The sequence below is a fragment of the Phyllopteryx taeniolatus genome, chromosome 15, assembly GCF_024500385.1.
Source record: "Phyllopteryx taeniolatus isolate TA_2022b chromosome 15, UOR_Ptae_1.2, whole genome shotgun sequence".
In the NCBI taxonomy this organism is placed as follows: Eukaryota; Metazoa; Chordata; class Actinopteri; order Syngnathiformes; family Syngnathidae; genus Phyllopteryx; species Phyllopteryx taeniolatus.
The window spans coordinates 21,677,672-21,687,819 of NC_084516.1; the positions used below are offsets into that span (position 1 = coordinate 21,677,672).

General features: G+C 42.8%; 1 protein-coding gene across 3 annotated transcripts; it reads right to left on the bottom strand.

The window, feature by feature from the left end:
* Window positions 1-990: 990 nt before the first annotated feature.
* Window positions 991-9,831, bottom strand: ndor1 (NADPH dependent diflavin oxidoreductase 1). 3 transcript variants are annotated; one of them, XM_061799985.1, is made up of 15 exons: window positions 9,697-9,831; window positions 9,249-9,388; window positions 8,816-8,893; window positions 7,243-7,340; window positions 7,057-7,155; window positions 6,806-6,907; window positions 6,487-6,690; window positions 6,156-6,283; window positions 3,309-3,520; window positions 3,014-3,121; window positions 2,798-2,912; window positions 2,302-2,448; window positions 2,089-2,207; window positions 1,362-1,456; window positions 991-1,287 (listed from the first exon to the last, which is right to left on the bottom strand). In XM_061799985.1, exons 2-15 carry the CDS (start codon window positions 9,381-9,383, stop codon window positions 1,146-1,148), a joined length of 1,782 nt encoding a protein of 593 aa, XP_061655969.1. In that variant the 5' UTR covers window positions 9,384-9,388; window positions 9,697-9,831; the 3' UTR covers window positions 991-1,145. The 3 variants fall into 3 exon arrangements, with proteins under 3 accessions (XP_061655969.1, XP_061655968.1, XP_061655970.1); XM_061799984.1 differs by having other exon boundaries at window positions 9,631-9,745; XM_061799986.1 differs by lacking the exon at window positions 9,697-9,831 and adding an exon at window positions 9,498-9,609.
* Window positions 9,832-10,148: the final 317 nt, after the last annotated feature.

Here is a 10,148-nt window from a genome sequence, read left to right on the forward strand (position 1 = left end):
GTGGCACAATACAGACTTGTATCATGACAATGTTGAGGTAAAAAAAAAAACAACAACAACATATGGAATCATTTATCTTTCAGAAAAGAATGAGGCCTATTCCCCCCCCCCAAAAGTAATTTCAGATGTGGAAGTTAGCCTCTTTTTAATAGACTTTACACCGATTTTATCGGCCTGATTGGTATCGGCCGATAATTAGCATTTTGTGCCAATCGGCATTGTCATAATTCGACGATCCGCAAAAGACATTTACTCCGCGTCGCCATCGTGCACAGTATATTTGAATCCAAAAGTTAGTTGTGTTTGACGGCCAATAAAGTTATTAAAAAAAAAAAAAAACATCGGCGTTCGGGACAGGCAACACGTAATACCCGGATCAGACTACAAGACAAATTTGCTCTTTCACTATGTCAGACTACTGCAATAAAATCTTCCGATACCACCGCATCCCATTTTTTTATGATCACTGGGCTTTATCTCGTCAACTCAAACGTGACCGGATATACTCGTTACCGTGGCGACGACAACAGCATTTTACAATTGAAAAATCTCACGGTACAGCAACAAACAAAAGTGGACACATTCATTACTGCCATCTAATAGAAGACCATTCATTTGTTCTGTCTGTAAGATATTTATTGTAAATATAATTTTTGAGCAATTAAGTACACGGGTATATCCAGTAAATCATATAAATAGACACACTCCTCCATCTTGTGATCGGTTATCGTTTTTTTAAACTCGCTGATCGGCTCCAAAAATCCTGATCGTTGTAAAGCCTACTTTTTAAATCAATGTGCAGGGAGAGCAGGTAAGTCATGTTTAAAATGTTTATTATTATTATTATTATTATTCTCGCTGCTCGCAGTACTCGGTTTATGTGCAATTCAGGCATTTATTCATGTGTTCGGTGAAGTCAACACTTATAGCGGATGTCACATGGAATGTAAATAGAAACAAGTACCGTCGTTGCATAAATGACACTTGAACTTGTTTTGGTACTTATTTTATTGTCGCAGTGTCAGGATTGAAAAGTTCTTTCATCCTTTTGGAACAATACATACGCATGGTCTATTCTCTATAGAAAGGATGGCGTGTAAGTGCACAGTACAGCACATGCTGCTGTGAAATGTGAATGCCAATCATTACCAGGTCTCTCTCTGGGATTTTCCAGAACTCTCCATGGCCGCCAGCATCTTCTCTGCATCCTCAGGGGAAAGGCCTCCCTCCTGTTGGAACACCGACTTCAGCGCGTCGCACACGCCTTTTGGCATGTCTTTAGCATTTCTGTAGAGAGAAAGTACATTACTCTTAAGGACCATTCATGTGCAGTACAAGTCTGACAAGTTTTAAGACCTTACCCAGCGATGTAGAAGTAGGCACCTTTATTTGCAATCATGTCCCAAATGAGCGTCGCGTTCTCTCGCACACGGTGCTGCACATAGACTTTTTCCTCCTGGAATGACAAACACGGTTTTACATGTTAGCGCATAGCTTTGAATTGCAGCTAATACAGCCTCATCCGCCACTGTGCTGCTTAACTTTACATAACTATTCATATTTTCGCGCATTGGTCATGTAAAAGCAACACTTGACTTTTCAGCATTTTATTGTAGGCTAGGAGAGCAGTAAAACATAAAGACGAGCACACACAGACACGAGCTGCTGTCGGCCACAGCTAATGCCCAGACACTCGCACGCAGACTTGCCACCCCACCAGGTCCGACCTCTTTAAGGCACTTACTTGCATGTACACAGACACTACAATATGTGCAGTCTTGCCCTCATGAGTACGGTTTTAAATGACCCATTCGGGGTTACGGCTGTATAGATAAACAACAATGTTTTGTCACAATCTATTTCAGTAACAAATGAGAGTAGTTTATTATTTCTACACTATACACTGGCGTTAAGGATCATCCCATGGGTCTGGAAGGTATCCCCTGATAAACAGGCATTTACTGTTATGTGCCTTTCATAAAAAATGAGGACACTCTACAATTGTAGCGGTAGGCACAGTAAGACTGGGGTAGGATAAAGGTAGTAAGTTAAGTAAAGTAAAAGCTTAACATTGAGTAGTGGAGTGACCTGGTCGCGAGAGAAGGCGGTGAAGAGGGTCAACTGTCCAGCTTTCATCATCTCCTTCCACTCGCACGTGAAGTAGAAGTCTTTGGACTCGGATCGACAACCGAAAAAAAGGACATTGGCTGTTGCGGTGGGAAGACAATAGTAGAGGGGACATGGTTATGAAGTCAGCTGTCCATGTTGATGGTCCTCAGTGCTCAGAAGTGAAGTACTCACCATTTTTACCCTCAGCAGTCCTCTCTTGTAAAGCTGACCTGAAAGGCGCCACTCCCGTTCCTGGTCCGACCATGATGAAAGGGGTGTTTGTGTCTGTGGGAAACCTCAGCGTTCCCTTCTTGACCCAGAGGGGCACGCAAACGTCTCCTGGAAGGCGATGGAGACGCACGCAAGGCAACACTATTGGATATTTGAAGGTTCAGGTGGGCTTGTATATTAACACCTATTTTGTTGATGGTATTCTAATGAACACCCTCATAGAAATGGGTAGATAGAGCCCGCTTCCTGATTTTCTAATTTTTTGGCATTCAATTCCATTACATTGTGCACGTGGTAATATACTATATACAGTAACTCCATAAATCATGACATCTACATGATCCTATTTGCGAGAGTGAGTTTAAACTAAAACAAAGTATAATATAGAGACGCGCAACGCAATACAACACGCTCTTCCTGAGGTGCGAGCGCAATTAGGTTTCAAAACCAAAAATACCTTTTGTGGGGTCAAGGGAGGCCAACCAGGTGGAGCAGAGTCCTCTTCGTGGTTTAAATATCTTGGTTTTGTACTTGACCACAGCTACCAGGATCTGGAGCCTGTTTGAGTGAACCTGCGTGTGGGAAGGAGTTTGCCGCTTCATGGAATTCGACAATGTCGACACTTGGACGGGTGATGTTTGAGTAGGAGTGAAAATGCTGCGGTTGTGTGTACCCGGCGAGAGGAGGCGATGGAAAACGAGCGGGGCTGGATCTCAGGAAAAAGATCCGGCAGATGGTCGACTTGAAGTTGCGCTGTTGTGTGGGGGAAGTCTGCCAAGACCTGCGGCGCAAGAGCACATCGACAAAAATCCGGTGCATTCAATTTGAAGGCGTAACCTGGTTCCCTGTGTGGGGGTGCAGCGTAAGTGGAATTTCCCCTTTTTCCAATTACAGTTGGTAGAATACCCTACAAATTCAAATTGCGGCGCAGTAACCAAACATCTCAATAGCGTCGACTGAGCCATTACCTCCAGCGCAGTGCGCCGCGGTCGGTTGCAGTAAATGTGCAGCTCCTCCTGACCTTCCGCTGAGCTGAACTCAGCCAGCTTTTCACGCTCCAACTCATCATTTGAGAAGGCGGCGAGCAGTTCAAAAAAGGAGCGGCGAGGCACGGCTCCGATGTCCAGGTAGCGCTCCGCCAGGTAACGCAACGTCCGGTGTTGACCAAGCCTCGCAGGAACTGAGCATACAACGGTTTTAGTCGCGTGTTCTTCACATCGGTCAGACAATTGTGTAACAAGAAGGTTCACGCCGTTCCATCCGTCCATTTTCCGTACCGCTTTCTCCTCACTGGGGTCGCGAGCGTGCTGGAGCCTATCCTAGACAGCCAATTTGCACCTACGGACAATTTAGAGTCTTCAATGAAGCTCGCACGCACGTTTTTGGGATGCGGGAGGAAAGCGGAGTGCCCGGAGGACATGCGAACTCCGGCACGGTGGACGACTGGCAAGGTTCATGCCATCAAGTTAAATATATATAAAAAGAAGAAAAATGGAATAAAATCACAGTGCATCATGATAACCTAGGATTTGATAGCGCCAAAAGCATCTCTTCACAAATCAAATCATTCTGAATGTGAATGTGGAAAAATAAATGAAATCCTTTGGAGAGAAGAAGTATAAAATAACTTGCATAATGACGTTGCACAAGTGTGCACACCCTCATCACTGGGCATGTGGCTGTGTTCACGTTCAAACTCATTTTGGGGCAGGACACGCCTGCCAGCATTTTAAACGGCAAATAAAGTTTAGCTCTTCAAGTCGGCTTTTCCTGACATTTTTGTAGTCACATCGAACGGCACAACCGATCGATGGTCTACAGAAAGCAGATGAGGGATCTCATTATTCAAAAAAGGTATTGGTCAGGACTAAGGGGAAGGGTAGAAAACCAGTGAAGACAGTCGTAGTTAAATGGAGAGGACATGGCACAAAAGTGACATGACCGAGAACCGGACAGCCCTCCAAAATGGATGAAAAGGGAGGCCGACAGAAACACTGAAAGAGCTCCAGGAAATTCTGGAAAGTGACAACAATCTCCCATCTTCTTTATAACCCAGGCCTTAGCCAAGGTGGAGGAAATCATGAGTGAGCCGTTCCAAATACTTGTCAGTGTTAGCCAAAAACAAAAACAAAAAAAGCTGAAGATACAAAAGTACTTGATCCTTCAATATGGAAAATAAACCACAGCACGCCAAAAGAATGGCTTCACCACAAGAGGATTAACGTTTTGGAATGGCCCAGCCAGAGTCCAGACCTGAATCCAAACGAACATCTGTAGGGTGACCTGAAGAGGATAAACCTTCACAATCTGACAGTTTTGAAGTGTTTTTACAAAGTCGGCAAATATTGTCTTATCAAGATGTGCCACACTGACAGACTCCTCCCCCAAAAGAGCGTTGTAAATACAAGTCAATCCCCGGCCCCGCCTGTGTGGAGTTTGCATGTTCTCCCCGTGTCTGCGTGGCTTTTCTCCAGGCACTCCGCTTTCCTCCCACATCCCCAAAACATGCATGAATTGCCCGTAGGTGTGACTGTGAGTGCGAATAGGTTGTTTGTTTGTTTGTATGTGCCCTGCGATTGGTTGGCAACCAGGTCAGGGCGTACCGCGCCTCTTGCCCGATGACAGCTGGGATAGGCGACCCTCGTGAGGAGAAGCGGCTCAGAAAATGGACGGATGGATGGATGAGCATTCTGCACTGAGCTCTTGCAGCAATGTTTACAGGACGGCTACTCCTTGGAAGCCAAGCAACAGTGCTGAACTTTCATTGAAAGACAATTTGTCTGACCGTGGACTCATGAACATCAAGACTTTTCGAGATACTTTTGCAATCTTATTGACTTGACTCAAGCTTGGCTCGCTCTCGACTCTGATCAGCTCTCGGAGAATCCGTAGCCTAGAGGTTCATTTACAGTTTCCTCCCAGTCCTGTGAATGTTTGCATGCTCTTTTCAATAATAATAATAATAATAATAATATGAAAAGGCAATTATTAGTTTCATCTGAATTGCCATTGATTGTTTGCCCCTTCATCATGTATCTTAGGAGCCTAAAGTGCAGCAGACACATTTTTGTCACCTCGGCCAGATCTGTGCCTTGCCACAATTCTGTCTCTGAGCTCTTCAGGCAGTTCCTTTGACCTCATGATTCTCCTTTGCTCTGACATGCACTGTGAGCTGCAAGGTCTTCTACAGGCAGGGGTGTGGCTTTCCTAATCAAGTCCAATCAGTATCATCAAACACAGCTGGACTCCAATGAAGGTGTAGAACCATCTCAAGGACGATCAGAAGAAACGGACGGCACCCGAGTGTCACAGCAAAGGCTCTGAATACTTATGGCTGTGTGATATTTTTAATAAATCTGCAAAAATTTCAACAATTAAGTTTTTGTTCCTGTCAATATGGAGTACTGTGTGTACATTAATGACTTAAATGATTTGAACAAATGGAGAGAAAGAGAGGGAAAAATTGAAGGGGGTCTGAAAACTTTCCGTGCCCACTGCAATTGTTTGTGTGGCATTTGTTGAAGCAGACCTTTTGTTTATTTTTGTTATTTCCATGAAGATTAGACTTCATTTTCTGACCAATTTGTGTAGAAATTGAAGAAAGTCCAAAGGGTTCGCGTAATTCTTCCTCCCGCTGTAGGGAACTACTTTTCAGATCTGGGTCTTATCTTAAAAAGCACGACATGATGAATCAATGGCAATTTAGATGAAACTAATAATTGCCTTCAACTTTCCTTTGTGCATATTACATTCCAAGATACTGTTACTTGGGTTGGCGATTCATTCATGAATACATTGACGACAAACATGCCCACCTGCAGAGCCATCGGTCGCTGTAAGAGAGAATCTGGCCTCTGGATCTAATCTCACGAGTTGGCATAATTCCCGAACGTCTTCGGCTGCGTTGCGAGGACGCATCATGACAATGTCACCTGCGGTAAAGCTACACAGAGGATCCGTCAGCAAAGGATGAGTGAAGTGAATTACATCCGGAGGAAACCCCACGATGCAAAGCCCACACAAGAAGGCCTGAGCAGAGATTTGAGTCTGCAGACACTTTACAAACGGTTTCTTATTCCTGTAAAAACGATTTCATTGCCTGTGTGACGAACCAACTCAAACGCATCGCAAAAAGGTCAGACTTACTCTATGTTGGATCCCGTGATGTCAAACTCCATGTGCCTCACATCTTGAAAATGTTCCGGGTGAGATACTCTCTCATTGGACAGAAGTTTGGCATCAAAGGGATGCGACTGAGAGAGGCCACTTGGTTGTGGAGGAATTGTTTGACAGTCATCCGTCTTCTCATTTATATCATCCAGGAAGTTAAAAGTGTAAGTTGGTGGAAGCCTGATGAGAAATGAGGTCGAATTCATATAGTTCACAAAACAGGACTTCGAGGTCTTTTGAGGTTGGAAAAACACATTGCAATAAACTCAATTCGTTTCTGAGTACAAGTACTCACGGCTCATCGTCCCTCAGTGGGATCCTATCTGCAAAACGTGGGTACAGAGCAAACACTTTTTCCCAAAATGATGTTAGCCATACATCGATCACCACATCGGGCCTGTTTTGATAAACACATTTTGAAGTGACGTGAAGACATAGGCTACACGAATAAACCCAGTCACAGAAATGATTTGCGTCTCATGAATACACCTCATTTTTCCATTCCGAGTTAATTAAGCACATTTTCTTTCGGCCCGCGCCCCTTACCCCAGGTCATGCTGGTCATCCGCTAGTCCGACAGGCAGCAGCAGAGTGGCACCCAACTGTGCAAGGCGCTTGTGAAGCTTCTTGGCCACAAAATTGAACCTGCGAACAAATGCAGTGTGTAGACCTACTAAAGATAACGAGTCAATCTGAATGCGCACTATAATGATAATCGCGAATCAGACTTACTTTGGGTAAGAGGAGTCCCCGAGGCCCAGGACGGCACAGTCCAGCTGGCACAGAGATCCGACCGGTAAAGATTTCCTGAAGAGAAACCTCCAGAAGTTCTTTGGAGAGAAACATACATGAGCATAGTTAATTGTACTTTTGACTTTATACCGGCTTTTGTCCATTGATTTCCTTTCTGTCAAATACACTCCTCACAAAAAGAGGTATCTGGTGTGCGAGTGAAATTCCAGGACAAACCGGAAATGCACTATTGCCTTTACAGCTCAACTTCATTGGAGCTTCTCCAAACTTTCAACGTACATGACCAAATATTCTGTGCTTCGGTACTTTTCGCACAACTTGCTTTCCTCCAAGAAGACGTTAAGTGCTAATTAGCAGACCCACCTGCGAAAATCTGCTATAGAGATATTTTGGAAAAATGATTTGACACTCTCAAAAAAAAAACTCATAATAATAATCGGGTGACATCAGTGTGTGTCTTGTCTTCGCTGTGTTTTACTGTTCTCCCGGCATTTAAAAGGGACTTTAAGCAGATATCCGTGTTTTGTTTCTAAATGCGTTAAAAGATGTTTGAAGTGCTGACAACATATGCAAAGACCACACACACATATATATATATATATATATACGGATAGTTTTGTAAACTTTCAGAGACAACATGGCTTCGCGGGGAACTCGATACTAGTGCATGGGGCAGTGCCGACTGTCTAACTACCCGGGCTTCCTCCTACATATAAACGCCATAGATGGGCTAACATAAATTAGCATGGATGTTACGGTAAATATAAACCTTTGAACAGCTACTACTGCACATGCAACATTATTCACTGGCATATATATTCTCTCTATTATGTGAGAACAACCAATATTAATAGGGGATCTTCTCTGTCTCTTCTTCCTCTTTATTACGCTGCCAGGCATGTGGTAATACACTAAAGGCGCGCAACTTTAAATTTGGACTTGCCAGTCCACTTTGAAAACTTTTTATATAAATGTAAATCAAAATAGACAGGATATTATTCCCAAATCAATCAACTTCAACTTAAAATACGTTGCTCTGCATAAAAACAGCTGTCAAAATTATACAACTTCAAAATGTGAACATGCTGTAAAAAAAAAAAAAAAAAAAAAAACTGAAAATAGAAAAGAAAAATGGTGCTTTTCAGTAAAAGTTTAAAGAATTAGTAACTAACAATGTTAGTGCAATTAATGACACTGGTCTCTTGCGGCATTAGGGAATCACATGCATATTTGTGTCAAATATATTTTGCTGAGAATAGGAAAGACACCATATGTCTACAGCTATTCGCCCCTCCCCTTTTTGCACACCGGCTATGCAGTAAATTTGGTTTCCACTTCTGCTACTGACGTCACACCAAAACACGATTTTGGCAATGAAAAGGGGCTGTTCCAAAGGCAATTAGTTATGTACCAATTCCTCCAAAATATATTATTGGAAATGATTGGAAAATCATTTTCTCGAGCATAAAATACATAAAATCAAATTGTCAGTGAAATAAGGACCGTACTTCCTTTAATAGTGATTTGCTAACTGATCGTACCGATGCATTACCTTCATGTTGTCGGGAGGGTCTCCTTGGCCAGTGGTTGAGCAGACAAAAACAACCAGTGACTCAGAGATCAAGTTAGCCTGTTATGAGAGGAAAAACAAGACGGGGGGCAGCCAATTACAGTTTGGTTACCACAGAATTGCGAATAGCAGTCCGATTATTTGGTATATTATTTTGAGATTAGAAATCTGCAAGTGTGCCTTCAAAATCACAAGGGGAAGTTCCACACACATTTGTTATGTTACGTGAAGCAGTTTATTTGAAAGGGGACAGTGCAATTTCATAGAACACATGAAGTACACATGGTTCAAAAAGACAGAATTAGCCAGAAGGCCCAAACCGAGTAAATTATACCACTGTCACCATTTAACGACAGTGTGCGTGTGGGGGAGAATATAAAATGAAATTAAAAAAAATAAAAATAAAACAACTTACAACATTGTAGTCATCAAGAGCTGAGAAATGCATTTTGAGACGCCTTCTCAGCGCCTGCCTCGCAATCCTCTGAGCCGTGTCCTGGGCCGTCCCGGTCTGGCTCCCATAGAGGATGAGCAAAGCAGGGACTGACATTGTGACTGAAAGAGCAGAAATACGGGGAAAGTGTTCATTTCGCTAAAGCACAGCAGAAATGCAACTCCCTATTTTTAAGTACTTGTCATTTATTTCTGAACTCTTGATTCTTACCAGAAATGAACAGTGCACCATTCTATTACATCATGTACAGTAATGGAACAACCTTTACGTGCCCGACTGTGCGTACCACAGAACATCGGTTTTGCTAGCGACTAGCATGCTAACAAGATATTATCAATTCTACCTTGCATATCCACTTTTGGTCTCAGGTAACAAGTATGTCGAAGACTCTATGAGGACAGACACTTACATTTCGCGGCACCATCGACAATGGCGACAATCCCTTCCAATGAAATAATGTTTTGTACGCCTGTGAACCGAAGAGCTGATGACCGTCACGCTTTACGGCATAAAAGTCGCGCTGTAGTTGGCCAGTGAACTGGCGCTACGTTCAATGGTCAGAAAAGGGAATCGGAATTTAGAGGTTTTGAAGAAACCGTTTTTGTTTCTTACTTTTTATTTCAATACCCATACTACAAAACAGTGCTACAGACCTACATATTGGCTTAATGTGTATTGTGAGCTGCAGTATTATTTAAATATTGAAACATAAATCACATCAATCATCTTGTTTTTAAAAATAAAAAAATCCATTCCCAACATCCAATGCAATTTTTATATTAAGAATTTAAAAAATATATTGGGGGAGAGAGAGAGAGAGAGATGGAAGAATGCTAAGAGGTTTAAGAGTGTTCATTTCAC

What these genes read in the sequence shown, in the direction of transcription:
- ndor1 (XM_061799984.1), bottom strand. An exon ending in CCACTGAGGGACGATGAGCC is followed by an intron (nt 6,691 to 6,805) that starts GTGAGTACTTGT and finishes ATTTCTCATCAG; the next exon opens with GCTTCCACCAACTTACACTT. An exon ending in AGCGACCGATGGCTCTGCAG is followed by an intron (nt 3,521 to 6,155) that starts GTGGGCATGTTT and finishes TTGTATGCTCAG; the next exon opens with TTCCTGCGAGGCTTGGTCAA.